The 17,924-nt window shown below is 42.1% G+C and overlaps 2 protein-coding genes across 2 annotated transcripts; one reads left to right on the top strand and one right to left on the bottom strand.

The window, feature by feature from the left end:
• Window positions 1–284: 284 nt before the first annotated feature.
• Window positions 285–3,038, top strand: SF3B6 (splicing factor 3b, subunit 6, 14kDa; the record flags this gene model as incomplete). Its single annotated transcript, XM_009572707.1, has 3 exons — window positions 285–403; window positions 2,211–2,349; window positions 2,857–3,038. Coding segments are annotated over 3 exons (348 nt in total), but the record flags the coding sequence as incomplete, so codon positions are not given.
• A 5,919-nt stretch (window positions 3,039–8,957) lies between these two features.
• Window positions 8,958–12,400, bottom strand: FKBP1B (FK506 binding protein 1B, 12.6 kDa; the record flags this gene model as incomplete). The annotated part of the gene is made up of 2 exons (XM_009572708.1): window positions 8,958–9,650; window positions 12,288–12,400. Coding segments are annotated over 2 exons (242 nt in total), but the record flags the coding sequence as incomplete, so codon positions are not given.
• Between the last annotated feature and the right edge of the window lie 5,524 nt (window positions 12,401–17,924).

Genomic DNA, 17,924 nt, shown 5'->3' on the forward strand with positions numbered 1-17,924 from the left:
GAGGCGAGGAGGGGCCCACCGGCCCGGGGCTGAGAACAGCCCTTCCCGCCCGGTCTGCGCTCCTTCCGCGCCCCCGGCCAAGGGAGTCCGTCCCCCTCCAGGCAGGCCTCTTGGCTGACAAAAATACGTCAGGTTTGTAGCTGTGGAGGGTTAAAAAAAGGACCAGCGAAGCACGCGGACTCTCTCAGTGATGTTAGCCCCAAGACTTAGCACGGAGACCGCTGCTTTTAAGGCTTGAAGTGGGCGCTCTAGGTCTAACGCACCGTATGTTCTTTCTGCATCAGATTCGGCTGCCTCCAGAAGTCAATCGGATTCTGTATATTAGGAACCTGCCATATAAAATTACAGCGGAGGAAATGTATGATATTTTTGGGAAATACGGGCCTATTCGACAAATCAGAGTGTAAGTATTTTAGTCTTCTTTGAAAAGTTAAGGATTTTATGTGCTTTAGTATATGTGTTATTATATGTCAGTATTACTATTGCAGTAGGTAGCAATTGGATTTCACAGCTGAAAAAGTTAAATGTACTTTAGCAGTATCCCTGTGTGCCAAAGATGGATGTGATGATATTTCTCCTATGTGTGAATTCGTTAGAAAATAATATTGCTGGTAGGTAGGGTGAAAAAGCTTAAATTTGATGTGAACTTAGATAAGTTGGTAAAAATATGACTTAATCTCTTAAGTAAATCTTAAATACAGCTAACCCTTTACCTTAACTAAAGGTAAAAATAAGAAAGGCAAAAGTTGAATACAAACAGTTTTCGTACTTAATGAGTATTAGATACTTAACTAATGGGAAAATAGAGATGTTACTGTTGCTGCTGGACCTGTCAACCAGAAACAAATACCAGAAATGACTCCCTGTGTGTCAGGATACAGCTTGTCCCCAAGCCACATAGTCCATGGATAACAGTGGTCTGACTGTAATTTTGTTTTAACGTGCACTGAGATTATACATGCCTACAGCAAATCTGAGGCTCTTCTCTTTAGTTATTTCAAATATCAAAGACTTGAGCTCCGATGTTGTTTGTTATCCTGAGTACTGTCTGAATGCTGTGGATTAAACCATAATTTCATCTGGTTAGTATTAAGTTCTGCTAAGTTTCTAGCAGAAAGAGTTGGCTGAAGCTGGAATTCAGGAAGAGCTTTTGAGAACTGTAGTAAGGCTGGTTGGAGTATTGACACTTGTACAGAAGGATTTTTTTTCTCCTTCTGAAAAATATTTAGGAAGGGGAGGGGGAGGAAACAAAACTTGGAGCATAAAGAATTAAGACATATCAGGGGAGCTTTCCATCAGAGCGATGTGCTGGCGTACGCATCCAAGAGGGAACTGCAGGCAGCCTCCCTGCTGGTCGTTCAGAACCACCGCTTCGCGTTGTTTTCCGCAGAAATCCTAACATCGTCACGAGACAAGGCATAACGTGGAACTCCCTTTGTAATGACTTTTGTACTTTGTGCAGTTTTTATCCCATTCTCCTCTTCATTTTTGTATGCATCCTGGTGTGGATATGTGTGATGTCATTTGTCCTCGGGAGTTCTCTTCTTAGAAGCAAGCACCTTAGAGAGAGTTCTTCTGATTATTAAGTTCACTGTAACTGTCTTTTAGCTGAGATCTTTCAGATCTGTCAACTCTGTCATCTCTCTGGGCTAGTTAGCGTTATGTGCCCAGACGTGTCTCCGGTCCCTCAGGCAAAGGAAATTGAATTGATGGTCCGATAAAGGATGATTGTGCGTCTGAAGTGGTCTTGGACCAGCGGGGCTGGTTTGACTCTTCTAAATGGACTTTGTGATGTGCCGAGAGCTGTATTCCCTTTTAGGGAGACATCTGATCCAGCCAGCCATTAACTGACAGCCTGGTCTTGTAATATTAAATAAACCAAGCTAATCGCTGTAATGAAAACTTAAAGTATTTCCAGAAATATGACAGCCCCTTACAGCAAGAGGTTCTGCTAGTTGCTGTGGAGGGTGAATTCCCTTTGGACCATAATGCAGCACACGCTCTGCCACATTTTCCTGTCATCTCTGACTCTGAACTGTAAGTGGAGATTGGTGTGGAAAGCAGGGATGCATTTTAATATCTAGAAAAAAACCCAATAAATTGTTTTTTAGTGAAGTTGCATTAGTTAATCTAATCTCAGTCACTGCTAAAGACTAATAGAGCTATTTCATGTTTATTTTGTTTAACATTAAAACTGATCTCGCTTGCAGTGGAAACACTCCTGAAACTAGAGGAACAGCGTATGTGGTCTATGAAGACATCTTTGATGCCAAAAACGCTTGTGATCACCTGTCAGGATTCAACGTGTGCAACAGATACCTTGTCGTTTTGTACTATAATGCAAACAGGGTAGGTACACCTGGGGTTTTTTTTAACTTACTGTGAATATAGCTAGCACAAAAAAAAATTCAGTTTGAAAAGACAGTTGCTTGGATAATTTTAAGAAATAAATCCAAACTGGTAGAGGGAATGGATTGGATAAACTGTCAGGATTTCATCTTTACTTGGCGATTTGTGTGCAAAAACGTACCTTTGGACCAAGGGTGTGAAAAAAACATGCTTCTGGCGAGCGTACTTTGGAGAAGAGGTAGCAGGGGTCTTACAAGTGAACAGTTGCACCAGGATGTGAGGTCTTGTTTGCAGGTAAAAAGTCTCTAGGTCTTGATGTTCTGCCAGTTACTGATGGTGTCCAGGGTACTGTGGCATTCTCCGAGGTTGAGAATTAAGCAACACTGTGTGTGTGTGGTGGTGGTGGTGTAGTTCACAGTGGTGTTAGTTGTGGTTATGGGGAAATAACATGTCATAAGATGAGAATTTTTTTTTTTTCCCTCACATCTTCTATTTTCCTAATTGCAGGCATTCCAAAAGATGGACACAAAGAAGAAAGAGGAACAGCTTAAGCTTCTCAAGGAAAAATACGGAATTAATACAGACCCACCAAAATAAACTGATCATTTTGGAAAACTGTTTGCAAGCCCTGCCATTGAGTTCTTGGACTAAACATAGGAATTCTCAATGAAGTATAACTTTTTTTTTTTAATTTGATAAGCTGTAATTTGACTCTTTAAATCTTCAGATTAGAATTAAAGAAATGTAAAACATCAGAAGATCTGCTTTAAGATTAAATCCCCCTAAGTGGACATGGCTTCCCCGTGTTGTAAGGGTGACCTGGTAAATGCTGCATAACCACAGTTCCGTTTCTAGCAGGGCCTTACCAGATGGGGCGGAGCACGCCGAGTGTTTCACAGCTCCTGATGTTCTGCCCGGTCTCCAGGGCAGATTTGATAATGGAGCTCAAGGGGCTCTGTGCCAGCTGCCTACATGGAGTAAATTTCCCGTGCTACTTTCTGGAAATGGAGTATTGCAACTAGTCTCCCTGCCACAGGGATTTTTGTGCTTTTTTAAAAAAGAAATAAGTATGGTTTGATAGTTCATCACACTTGTATATATCGTACACAATTTATTGCGCCTTTCTCCCTCTGGGAACATTTTAAGGAGCCTAACTCCATTACATGATTGTTAGGCTACTTCTTACTAGAAACAAAGCAAGCCCAAATCCATGTTTATAACAAAGTTTCTTTTACAGACTATAGAAAATGAGTGGCTTTTTAAAATGCTCCAGCTGCTTAGGTGACTTCAGTCAAAATACCTTGTTCCCAGTGATCGAGACGAAACAGATAAGCTGCAGTAAAACAATCTTGCTCTAATAGTGCGTTGCTGCAGGGCTGACTTAATGGCATACGAGATCTTTGTTACGTGTGCCAGGGTTGTACTGAGGTTAGTAGGAGCGACAGGAATACACTTCACACCTTTCAATGTTAAGTAGAGAACACCCGACCAAAATGAGACAGTAGATGATGGTGGTAGTTTTAGACACCTGTAGTGCGATTGTTTTCTACTCAGTGTGTTTGAACTGTAATATATTTCATGTACATAAATTTTAGATGTAGTATCTGGTGGAGGAAAAAGAAAACATTTAAATTTTTTGGCTCTTTTTTTCAGCACTCATGTCCTGTAAATAAAAATTAGTGTGATACAGAGTATGCACAACCAGTATATTTTGGAAGTGGAAAAAAATAATTTCTGCCTCTGTTCTGAACCAGCTGGAAGTCCTGCAAACGTTGGTAGTTATCCCGCCTCTCGGGAGGATTTATCTGCTTGGATGTGATGTTCAACTCCCTGACCATACAACTTCCAGCCAGTGCAGAACATGGGCAGATGCAAACATACTCCGCCTGAGGATTTGTAATTTAAGTTAAATTTTTTTTCAGTGCATTGTAATGTCATAAAGGAATGTTTCCATTTTCTTATCCTTAGATTTTCATTGAAATCTGTCACTTAAAAAACCATGCTGTTCTTGTGTCCATTTAGTAAAAAAATACCTGTGTTTCTACATAGTTTTGCTTTTTTTCATCAAGGCTTGCTTTATGCTGTGCTTTTTCTGCATGTAACCTTTCCTTTTAGATAGGAAGTCATTCGTCACCTGAACGTTTGTGATACAGATAAGAATGTGTAGAGCATCCGTCCCCACACGTACGTGAATGTTCGCGCGTGTTCAGCACCAGAGTGGCGGGGAAGGCTGCCCAGCCGCGGGTACCCGTGTCCGGCTCTCAAGCGGAGGAGGTCCCTTGCAGTTGCCGTGCGCTATGCTCGTTGTTCCTCGGCTGGGAGGCGTGTGAAGGGTGGCGGTGACGCTCCGAGCTGGCTGTTTCACCCCTGAGCACCAGGGAGGAGGCAGCTGAAATGGCTTTCCTGTGATGGCAGCTTTGTGTGGGTGCTTGAAATCCCACCCTGTGCCTGACCAGGGAGCGTCCCCCTGGGACGGATCTCCCTTCTGTTGCAGACAGGCACTGGGGATGCGAGCGAGAGCTACGTTTAGTGTGTGTAGTAAAGAGCCTCGTCCTTACTCTGTGGCTCTTCCATACCTGTGTCCCTCCCTTAAAATTGACACTGCTTTTTGCAGCAAGAAGCCTTGCAGGCCCCGGCGAGCTGTCCCTGAGGTCGGGAACAGGCGAGGGGAGACTTCGAGCCCGTTAGCAGCTGGGGCCACATCTGTGAACTACAGAAACATAAAGCTCTGCTGCGATGTCATTAGCAGCTTTCCTGCTTGCCCAGCCCTGTACCGCTTCTCCTGTCAGGTGCAGCTGTGATGCACATACATTAAATGCAAAGCAGCTGTGATCTGCTGCCGTTGTTCTTGAGTGAGCAGTCACTCCTCCTACCCCAGATCTGTTTTCAGGTTTCGCCCATCAGATGAATACAAATCTAAGTTTCTCAGGCAAAAACCAGCTTGCCTTAAAAATGTTTAAATGAATGAAATCCTGTTGGAGGTCTTGCCTCTGTGTGAACATCCGTAGCTTTTTAATGGTTACAAACAACCCCCCCGTATATGTATGTATGTCTTATATATATGCCATGTATATACATACACACACACATGCCAAACGCTAGGATAACTTGAGCCATTTACAGCAGTTGCTGGGCATTTAGAAGGCTCCTTGCTGTAACAGGAACTGGAGGTGCTTGTTACCATGCTGAATTTATGCGTCTAATAAATAATAATAAATACTGATAGTAGAATATCAAAGTGCTAATAATGGTGCCATGTTCTGCCAGCCTTGTTTAAAATCATACGCAAATAACGCATTGCTTCTGTCAATAGCAGCATGGTGCTGGCACTACAGTGTCTGTTTTGATGAGGATTTGATGCTGTTTGAAAAACATATATAAAAAGCAATTCTTTAGGGTAATAAGATTAATAAAAATTCCTTCAATGAATCCTCAAGATCAGCAGCTTTTGATTTCTCGGAGAGCTCAGCTGCTGCCTTTCATTAAATATTCCATTTCATACTTTTTCTTCTAGTGCCTGTTCAGGGCTTTCAATGTCCCTGCACATGTAAAATGAAATAATAATTTGTACCTGCAAGACAGAGGGAATGGAAACTGAATGCCTGGAGGATTGTTTTGATGAGGTCTGCTCAAGATTTTGTTTGAAATGTAATATCAAAGGACAGGGAAATGAGTTCAGTTATATGAATGGCAGAGGGGGCAGCAAATAAGGCAGATGTTACCAGCCTCGTACTCTGCATCTGTGCTGGTTTTTGTGTGTGTTCACTTCCCATTTAATTTTTCAGGAAGTAGGGCATGAAATTAAGCCTGGAAGGCCATTTTTTTTCATCAATGCTGTTTAGAAATTAGTAACGAGCATATCTGATTACACAGGCAATGACAGTAAATTTTTCCCAATCCATTATATAGTGGTAATAATTATATGTACTGTGTTGATCGATGATACGATTAAATAAATTAACACATTTGCAGTCAAATAAAGAGCTGAAGATTACATTTCCTTGAAGACTTAATTTCCCTAAGTATCACAAAGCAGAATTAGTTTTCCTTTCAGATTTTTTTTTTAATGAAATTGGCATGAAAAAATGTAATAATCTCTGCTTCCAACAAAGGTCTCTGCAGAGAAAGGATGATGAGGGAGAGTGCTTCATCAACCAGCTGTAATAAGGATTTTACAGACTCGGTAATGGCCAGGTTGTACTGCTGAGGGCAAAAGGAAAGTGAACAGCAGCTCTGCAGATAGAGGCGATAAGACTGAACATGATCAGCTCTTAAAGCCCAGCAGGAACACATTTTTCGCTGGTAAGAAACCTAGCGGGAGCTGAAGGGCAGAGCAGTGTCCTACCTACTGCTTTAGACGCAGCAGAAGCTTGCCAACAGCAGGACCAAGAGAAGATGGAGGGAACGTGCGGCCATTCCAGGTACACTGAGCCAATCCTTTGCATCGCTGCTCGCTTTCGAGGCATTCAAGAAAGGTCCCAAACCACGTCCTTTATCTTGGTTTTTTCTTTTTAATGAGCAACTAACTTAAACTGGGCTCTCGGTAGGAGCAGCTTTAGACCAATGTGCTGAATTGACCTGTGTTTGACAGACGCAACAGGGCTACGTTATGTTTAACCAAGACATCTATAGGAGCTCACACCTGCAACTGCTGCAGTACAGCCTGTGATCTGCAACCCAGTGCTGAAATCGAGACCGGTGACAAGAGGCCAGGGCAAGGAGACTAGGACCTTTAAAAAGAATTTGGGAGAGCTAGTGGGCATCAAACCCTGGCAGGTCTAATTTCCTATTTATTAACAGGAAATTAGCCTGTCCTACATAAAAGAACTATTAGCGAAATGTGGATGTGTAACCTCACTGCTGCAGTGATCCTAGAGGAAAAGGACCTGGGGGTGCTGGTTGACAGCCGGCTGAACATGAGCCGGCAGTGTGCCCAGGTGGCCAAGAAGGCCAATGGCATCCTGGCCTGTATCAGAAATAGTGTGGCCAGCAGGAGGAGGGAGGTGATCGTGCCCCTGTACTCGGCCCTGGTGAGGCCGCACCTCGAATCCTGTGTTCAGTTTTGGGCCCCTCACTGCAAGAAGGACATTGAGGTGCTGGAGCGTGTCCAGAGAAGGACAACAAAGCTGGTGAAGGGTCTAGAGCACAAGTCTTATGAGGAGCGGCTGAGGGAACTGGGGCTGTTTAGCCTGGAGAAGAGGAGGCTGAGGGGAGATCTCATCGCGCTCTACAACTACCTGAAAGGAGGTTGGAGCGAGGTGGGGGTTGGTCTCTTCTGCCAAGTAACCAGCGATAGGACGAGAGGAAATGGCCTCAAGTTGTGCCAAGGGAGGTTTAGACTGGACATCAGGAAAAACTTCTTTACTGAAAGAGTGGTCAGGCCTTGGAACAGGCTGCCCAGGGAAGTGGTGGAGTCACCATCCCTGGAAGTATTTAAAAGACGTGTAGATGAGGCGCTTAGGGACATGGTTTAGTGGGCATGGTGGTGTTGAGTTGACAGTTGGACTTGATGATCTTAAGAGGTCTTTTCCAACCTTAATGATTCTATAATTCTATGATTCTAGATTTCCACCAAAAAAAGGGTCCCGAAAGGCCTTTTGTTTCTTTACAGAGAGGGGAGCAAGAAAAGCATTTACTCTACCAACCCTTGGTGAGTAACAGTCTGTAAGAGATGGGGTTTATGGGCTTATTAATTAACAAACTCAAATGCAGCTTTGTGGGTAAAATGAACATCTAGAGAAAGAAGAGCGTGAGCTGTAGTCACTGGCTTTTCGGTGCTCCTTTTCTCTCTCATCTGCAGGAGGTATCACCTGGAGATACCTACGCAGCTTTGTGGTCGGTCTGCTCGTGGTAGGTGTGTGCTTCTTGCACAGACTCGCACAAGGAAATAGCTCACCACCTGCTTGAAATCCTTCCATCAAAAAATCCATTAGTTGAAAACTATGCAAATAGTTTATAGTCAAGTTAAAATAAAAATAACGTCGTGACCCAATGATGCTCTTTTTTTTTCTACAGCAGAGGGGAGAAATCAAGTTTAGGCAAAGCAAAATAACAGCAAAGAAAGAGACAGCTTCACTGATCAGGTCCTGCTCCTAAAACCAGGTAAATGACAGTCTATGCATCTTCCCGTCTCCAGAGGAGGAACCAGCATTTCGTGAATTCATATAACCATCAAACGAAATAAATATTGCTCAGTCATGAGTGCCAGGAGCCCAGCGCACAAAGTAAGTTTGCAGGCTATGTAAACAGCATCAGAAGATGCAGCATGCAGCTTAGAAAAACCCGGTGTGTTCAGTGGCCACATCATCCCACAGTTCAGATTTGTTTTGTAAGGTGGATGCACACAGTTCTGCTCTTCTCCAGCCTTTCTCAGCTCCAGTAGACAATTTAAACCTCTCTGTCCCAGCAGCCCTTACTTGCACGTTCCTGGTCCCTCTGGTCCCACAGAGATCTTCCACTGTGCCATCTATAACAGAAGCAGTGCATGGAATTATGTGTATTTCATATAAGAAGAGAAATAATTAATGGGTTGATGATTGTTTGAAGAACTTCTTATACACCAGAAAGAATTCCAGTGGCCAGAGGAGAAAAACAGGAACTAGAAACTGTAAAGTATCAAGATTTTATTGTTTTATATATATACTTTTAATTCTTAAATGAGACAGTATTTTTTAAAACAGCAGCAAGCAGAACGTACAAGTTGAGAAAAGTGGCAGCGCAGGTAACTCTGTTTGGCTAATGCCCGTTCATGTACAAGGCGTACACTGGATTTTTTTTTTGAGCACCTTTTGTGGTTTTTTTTTTCTTGGTTTAAGTGTACAGTAAGGCAGTGGTTTTTCAACTAAGGAATATATATATATTTATATTTATATATATTTTCAATCATCACTGTGAATTCTTCTTACATGCAAATTAAATAAAATGTACAACTTGAAAATGTTACAACGGTAGACATTTTTCCCAAAGCAAAGCTTCTAATAAAAGGCAAATACGGACACCACAAAGTTAAAAAAGAGAAGGAAGGCATAAGAAACTGAACGGCAGGCGCTATTGACAGGACAGCTTGAGCAGGGAAGATTTGGATTCCAGTGAAGATTCCTCCTGCTGCTGGCAAGGCGAGAAAGAATGGATGGTTATTAACAGATGTCTCCAGCCAACTCCCTCGAGAAGATTCACTCTAACCTGAGTAGCTCCACATCAAAGAGGAGAGTAGCATTGGGAGGGATGACCCCAGGGTGGCCTGTGGCTCCATAGGCCATCTCAGGTGTGCAGGTCAACTTTGCTCTTTGTCCTAAGCTCATCTGGGTTTTGGATGTTGGAGAAAGAAAAAGAGAAGACAAAAAAACAGTATGAGGAGGAAAACAAAGAACAAATCACTACATGGCAGATTTACAGAATCGAGGGGAGTTGGGACCATCGCATTCATCTTTCAGCTTCAAGCTGAAACTGCCACAAACAGCTCAGATGAAAGTCTCCTGACTCCCCTGGCTTCTCATGGCAGTTATTTAAATTGCCAGAGCCAGTCTGGAGTGACACAGAGGCTTTTTAATGCATACTTTGGTCTATACTGCCTACGCTGGAGCCAGCTGTAGGAGGTGCGAGTTCCTTCTGCGGAGCGCGGGGTACATGTAACACCATCAGCAGGCGTTAGGAAAAGGCTCTCAGTAACAGATAGGACCGGAGCTTTGTATTCATGAGAGATCAGTGCCAAAACGCAGTTAATTTCAGCTTCTGAAAAGCACTCAGCAACATTTTTCCTTCTTCAGCCACCACCAGGGATGACTTCAAAACCATTGCTGAAATGCTAATGCTGTAGACACCCAACTTTCTACTGTTGGGCAGATGCAAAGCACACACTGATGCAATCCTACTTAAAAGAGGTACTTACTTCCCTAAACTCAGCCCAAGCCCCAAGGCAGATGTCTCACCTCAGGTGTTGCTTATTCCGGCAGAGAGCTCTTGCCCCTGGGATGGACAGAAATGCTGATTTCCCTCACTCCAGATGAGCTCTGGAGGTAACAGCACTCATCGAGATTTGGGGTATCAAGAATCAAATCCCTGCTCTTCCAACAGAGTATTTTGGGGTGGAGCATTCTCAAACTGCTATTCATGCACCATACACTGGTGACTGAATATTCACTGGCCAAGAAACAATCCCTGATTTGAAGCAGTAATTTTAACTCAGACCTCTCTCCCAAGATCGGGAACATCCCTGGACTACAGATTACGCGGTATCTCCTGTTGAATTTTTTTCAGGTCCTATAAAATATGCCAAAGCTAGAGCTTTCATCGCTTTAGGTAGAAGAAAAATGTGAGTATGAACTTTCCCACATTCCGGGAGTATCCATATCGCAGGGCTGAGGCTATAGGAGCAGATGACCTCCCCTGGTCCCTGCAGGGATTTGTGTGGGGCAGGCAGTTGGCTGCTCTGATGGGTCCCTGCAAGCCAGACGGCTGGTAAGTCATGCATGGGTTTTAGGTATGGGGCAACCTTGAACTGCCAGAAGTTGAGCAGAGAAATGCAGATGCTGCTGACGTCTGACAGTCATTAAACCAAGGTTTGAAAAATCTGCATGCCAGACATAGTGAACTGCCTTTTTCCAAGTGCTTTGTGTCAATCACACTCCCCAAGCCCCTCAAAACCCTGGGGTGGAAGGAGACAGCCATAAGCTCGACTTCAGTCAGTGATCCACTAGGAGGAGCAGGAGGGCAGCCTGTTGCCACATTGATTACTGGAATGGCTTTCAGCCACTTACTAATTAAGGGACAGGAGAGCAGTGAAGCAAGGGATAAACTGATTCACCCAGCACTTGTTGCCACTGCTTTATCTGCACTGGCTTCTGGTTCCTCCAGCACATTGGGGTCCTGAGCTCCTCTTAGGCCTTATTGCAAAGCAAATAATAAAGAGTCCAACTCAAATCCTTGAGAGGCAGGTGGGTATTTTTCAGAGAGTCTACGATTCCTCAAATGGACTTCTCCTGCTCTGGCTGGAGCAAAGGGAATGCTTCCATTGCTTCCTCCATAGGGCTGGAAACCATTTTCTTTTCCACCCCTCTCTGGAAAAGCATGGCTGCATCATTCCTCAGTGGATTGTTTCTCATTTTGCATTCTTCCCTTCTCTCTGTTTAAGCATAAGAAGTTGTTCCTGTTCTAGTTGTCCCTATAATATTATTTCCTCCTACACTGAGCTCTAGGACCCCGAAACTGGGAGTCGCGAGGAATTTGCACCCTGATCTCATTCACTCTTGCACTTGAGCAGCCTGATCGCATTCCTCACGTAGTGGGCTCTCACAACACTGCAGACAAAAAGCAAGGGCTGGCAATGAACTGCATTGTGTGGCTCTTTTAGGGTTTTACTGTGTTGGCACTCAACCTGTAATTAATGGAGGGCAGTTTCCTTTTTCTCAGCGTAAGGTTGGTCAGTGAATGTTAAGTTTTGTACCTGGGAGCCTGAAGTCATAAAAATTTAACAGTGCAGTTTGGTACCTTACTCAGTAAGGGTCAAAATCTGTAGCTCAGTCATGGATGCCATCAAAAACAGCAGCTTGGACTTTTATGGAGTAGCTGAATAGAGGCCACTCCATAAAACACTGCCACCTGCAACGTTTTAGAGGCTGCTGTTGTCTATTTGTGGAGCTGCCCATCGGAAAGGGACGGGGCTTATGTGGCACATCGACACCCAGGGAGGGGATGTCACCTCTCCCCTCCCAAATGCATATCACGTGGAAAGTCTCGTGAGCAGGGGATGTCCCTACTTTGGGGGATGGACGGAGGTGAACTACAGGAAATATTGTGCTCGAATGGACCACACTTTCAGAAAACCATTCCATATCCTACACTGCGATTTCCACTTGGTCTTGTCCCCATTGCACCACGCATTGCTGTGCTCACACACCCTTCAGCCAGCTTGAAGTTCAGCCAGAATCATTTCTTTGTACCTGTGTAACACCTTCTTCAAATCCTTTAATGACTTCTTGCCTGCCAATCTTGAACCTGAAAGGCTTGTTTCTGTCTCTGGAGGAATCAAACTTCTTTCCATTCTGTAGCATTCCTGAGTTTCAATCTGAGCTACGTCTAAATTTAAGTGTTGGGGGGGAGGGAAGGAGTGAAAAATTAATGTCTTGGTCACATCAGCTGCTCATTTCCATTTGCACTTTGAAGCCTCATCCAAAATGGATAAGGCAGGAGAGTCAAACACAGTGGTACTATATTGTTACCTTTGCTTTCTAGTAATTCAGGCTCTAAAATGGAAATATATTCTTCTTATTATTCTTCATGCAATAGGTTATAAGCCATATCATACCAAATGTTGCACAGACATGCAGAAGAGCTGTTGCTCACACAGTGGAGCTTCCCGGCTAAGTAGATAAAAGCAGGCAAGGAACAAGTGGGAAGCAGCAGAAGAGAAAATGCCAACGCAGGTGCCCGATCCAGGCCTGCTCCTAAACACAAAAAAGCTCCCTAAAACAAGCCTACAGACAAAGAAACCAAATTTAACATAAACTTTACTAGGTTTACTTCTCGTTAAACACTTGCCATTTATTTTAAGGTATTCTTTTAACAGCCTAAGCAACTAAAGGGAATAGTCCTTGCAGAGTACATGTCAGGAACCAGGGGCTGTTGCTACGTGTGGCCCAAAGCCCACCACAGCCAACAGGAGCTTTCCACCCACATCTAAGGGTGGAGATGTAGATTCAGGTTTGGGAACTCTTGAGCCAAATTTGCTGCCAATTAAACATCTGCAAGTACAGAGCAGCTCCTTTGACTTGTTCCCACAAATTTATATCAGAATACTTAGAAGGACTATTTGGTACGTTGAACTCTTTACCTTCCCTACTTGATTTACTCAGGAGTACTAGAATAACGTGTATTACACAAACGTGGCCGTTCCAAACCATGCGTGTGAAACTTTTACACAACATTACAACTGCATGTGTCTCCTCCTCATACAGAAAGAACGGAAAAGACTCTGCATTCAAAAATATGAAAACAGCAAGGACATTTGTATGAATGCTCTACTACCTTTGTTCTTTATATTTTCATTTAGCCACAAGAGACAGTCACAGAAACACCTTACTCATTCCTGTTGATGGGCACACCAACATATATTATGAACACATGCCCAGATTCTGCAGCAAATGGATAAACCTTCACATAGCGCTACATGATTAAGTTGGCTCATTCTCTTTCCAAACAGTGGATAATTATGGTAGCTTTCAACTTAAAAGTATCTGGTAATTGCTCTTTCAAAACGCTATACTCTGGATATTGCAGGGTTGGGCTGATATTTACACATTAGAATAAATCCTTTCTTTGTAATGCTGTAGTGCCAGTGTTCTGGGCATATACCATGACTCTCCTGTGCAAGGTGCTGTACAAAGAAAAGTTCATTAATAAGCAAATATCTGAGAAAGTTTCTGGTTGAAAACAACATTATCAAGTACAGCTTTGACAGAAAACGCTGAGAAATACTGCCTTTACGATCCAGTATGAAAAATACAGTCTTAGTAGTTTCTTTTCATTAAAGCAGTTATATTAATAGAACAGCTTGATGCACAAGTTTTATTCTTCAGCAAAAACCATCAGTTATTGTCCAAACAACAAAAAAAGGCGTATTTTGCTTGCTTAAAAAGTCTGTGTTACGAATCAAAGGTAAATATAGAGATGTGCCAGAATGAAAAACAACGAATAAAAGGATAGGATTCATCTTACCAACCTTTATGCTTCTAAGATGTAGCCAGCTACTTTTGAGCAAATTACTCTGCTTCCCTCTCTAATTAAGTCAGAGAAAAATTCACTTTCAGGGGGCAATTCATCTAACCAAATCTAGGGATCTACATTAGGACATAATGAATTGCATCCTAGCAGTGCCTATTTCTTTGCAATGAATATAAGGGAAGTCCAAACTAGCTCAGACATAGATGTCTCCAAATTCATTAGTAGTTAAATCAGTGGTGATGGCATTCTGGACTTGCAGTGACAAGTACACAGTATTTGATCGTTCCAGTGGGGTTCTGTGTCTAGATATTTTATATCAATATTAAAACCAAATGCTATATTAAGGCAAATTAGCTGTTGACCAAGTCCAACATTTGTCAAAGTTGGCACTTCAGAGACATGTGTGCATGTGTATAAGGCCTTAGGAGGAAAATTATGGAATAATCTGCCCATAAGGTATGTTTCATAATCTTCATCACTAGTGCTTGTCATATTCCTCAAGTTTTTCACACTATAATAGTGAAGTATTTTATGTATGCTCCGATGCAAGTACATACACATATTATGCAATATATCGGCTCAGTGATATCCCTAAAGCCCCTCCACACAGGCTGGGAAGTTGCACCAGCTGCCTGGACAAGGCTTTCTAGTTACAGACAAACGTGGGTTCATTGGTAATGCAGAAACCAGCCTGCATATGGAGGAGGGCAGGCAGGGAGAAGCAGCTCAGGCAGAACTCTCAGGCATATCATATAATCCTTTTTGAAGTATTTGATCTTAAATTTAAATGGCAGTCCTTCCTCACAGCAATTTTAGTTTTAAACACATCATAAAACCTTATGATTCTATAAAATGGAAAGAGACTATTACAGAATCCCAATATTTAATAGTTTTAATATTAAAACTTAGTAATGTCATTACAGTCTGCATGTTCAAAGCAGTATGCAAACATTAATTATTCTTCACAGCAGCCCAAGGAGGTAGAAGAAGATACTTATTATAAAATACCCTCAGTCTGGAAGTTCAGATTCAGATGCAAAGTTCCACAACACTTCAGTATGCTTTCACTTCATTTTGTAACTATAACCTATGAAAATACTTAGCTTAAAGGGCTGATGGTTTACTAAATACATCAAACCGGCGGCAGAACCAGAATTACCTCTTCAGAGATCCTGACAACAGCTACTGGACAATGTTTCCCATTTAAAATAATGTTTCTATCTGCCCATGAGCTTGCTAGTCTAATATATGTCATATAAAAACTGACTCCAATTTCACCATCAAAAGCCTATAGAAGATGTGTTAGGCCTTGTAGAAGAAAACAGGCTGCTTCTCCTATGTTTACAGCAACATCCTATTTTCAGCAACGGCTGAAAATCCATCAAGTGATGAACTCAGAAATGTAACCTCCTCTGTCATCACCCCACCTTATTGCTTTTGGAGGACAAACTGGGATTCAAACAGTCCGATGTGTCCATATTCGCCGAAGCTCTGGCAGGAGGGTCAATTTTTATATGACTGCCCTTTAAATGCATATCTAGTTTAGAAATGAGTCAGAGTCCCCATGTGCCCTGGAGAAGTTCCGATCCGGATTTAGATCTGAACTTTAGATATTTTTTATCTCCCTATTTCTGAAAGTTAGAGTTGACTATTCAGGCTCCTGGGAGCTAAAACAGCATAATGTTTTATCTTCTCTCTTGCTAATGCATCAATTGATTTTCTTTTTGTGAAAAAATTGATTTGGTTAATATTATTCAACAAGGATGGATGCCCATCTTTGGCCTGCTAGCACTTTTATTTATCCAGCTAACAACAAGGAGAAAAAAACCCACAATCTGGAACTGAACAATGACATTGTTTTGCAAAGTCAGAACAATCAATAAGAGTTTTGACTGAGCAACCAGATGTCTATATCCTTACTTGTTATAATAACCTTACATTTGATTCTGAAATGTAGCAATCATAGTATTAAAATAATTAATTGTACAAACTCAGTTATCAGAATATTGTGCGGATTTGAAAACATTCTGATCTACAAGGTGTTCTAATTAATAACTAGGTTTTAAAAATTAGGTGGCTGGAGAAAAGGAGATGTTTCAGATCCTGGGTCCTGCTCAATCATTGAAGTTCAGCTCATTGAAGCTGAAGATCAAAGAGTAGATATATCATTTTGTTAAGGAACATGACTAGGCATCCATCTAAACTGCCAAAAATACAATGCCATTTGGGCTAAAACAGCAGTGAAAACAAAACTTCAGTGTAGGTTTAACACAAGCTATTATTTCTCATTAAAACATAGGTGTGTCTGCACTACTCTTTTAACATGGATTAACCAACTGAGGTCAGTCAACCTCAGCTAGGATCACATCATTTAAGTCTGTTTCCTAAGGGGAGAGGGCTAATGACACTGTCTGTACTTGCCTAATAACTTTCGCATCTTTTAGCCAATTTCAACCAAGTTTGACAGAGGAGTAGGGTTCATACTGACATAAAGATCCTATGCATGTAATGAAAATAAATCTGTGTAGGAAGAGGATCCTGTAAGTGATTCTACCAAGAGAAAGGCTCAATCTTTATTTGTTATCAGAGACCCTATATTATTGAGGAAAGGTCAGGAATGGAAAGACATGAATGCTGCAGCTGGACTACAGTCTAAGTTTCTTTTTACCAGAGGGTTCCTTCGTCTGAGAATGCTTCAGCTGGGAATTCAGCCAACGACATAACACAAATCCACAGAGCCAGCCCACCTATTTAGACATCTAACTTACACCTATGGTCCCAACAAAACCATGCCCCAAACCACGCCCAAACCATTATCTATACAAAAGATGGATGGAGAGAGAGAACGTCGAAGGCCCTCCATAGACAGCCTGTCAAACTTACGTGCCTGAATCTGGAAAATTTATGTGTACAATTCCACTGCTAACGTTACCCATCTCAAAGGTAGAAACTGCACCTCAACCTGTCATCTAGGGTACTTGTACAGTTAATGGAGAAAGAGAGGTATCTCCAAGAATGATTCATCCCATCTAGATTTAGATGTTAGGACTGCAATAACCTCCTGGAATTGTTTATCATTCTCAGTCAACCAACTTACAAAAGTTAAAAAAGTTAACAACGTTAATTTTAAATGCTAGACTGCCAGCTTTTTAGAGGGCCCTAGTGAGGAGGTATTAACTCATCCATCCATGGATGAGTTACCTAAATGAAGTAGACCAAATTGCATCCCAGGCTTCACTGGCTCCAGTGTTTAATGAATTATTTGTCTTTGCAGTGTTGACACATTCTGGGAATCAGAAGACAGAGATCCTAATCCAGGAGAAATCCCTTGATTTCACTAGTTGCTCTCCTTTTATCCTGTACAATGGGATTCACTTACCTCACAAGTATTAAGGTGGTAAGTTGAACAGGTGACTTTCAAAAAACGGCAACGTTCATGTGCAAAGTATTGCATTACCTTGTTTTTTTCAAACTGTGTTACCTACAGAACGTAAAGGCAATACATATACTTGAAGACAGCTACTTTCTGAACATATGTTGGCAGCAGAAAGAGGGGCAGATACTCAGAAGGCATTTCTAGGACACTATCCTGTTTCATTTTATGTAGACCAGAGGTTCTTCAGGACAGGGACTATATTTTGATGCTTTTTAATGCAATCACCTTTCCAATCATGCCTTGTAATAAATCTGTGCTGATATAAACTTGCCATTTGGTTTGCTTCCTAGGACTCTTGGAGGCAGCATTTGCTGCAGTTAGTGTTGCTGTGATTAAGAATTTTTGATCTCAAGTGTTTCTTTTTTTCCTTAAAATATATTGTTTATCACTTGTGGAGAGTTTATCACTTGTGGAAGAAGGG

Source organism: Fulmarus glacialis, unplaced genomic scaffold, assembly GCF_000690835.1.
Source record: "Fulmarus glacialis isolate BGI_N327 unplaced genomic scaffold, ASM69083v1 scaffold37842, whole genome shotgun sequence".
Classification (NCBI taxonomy): Eukaryota; Metazoa; Chordata; class Aves; order Procellariiformes; family Procellariidae; genus Fulmarus; species Fulmarus glacialis.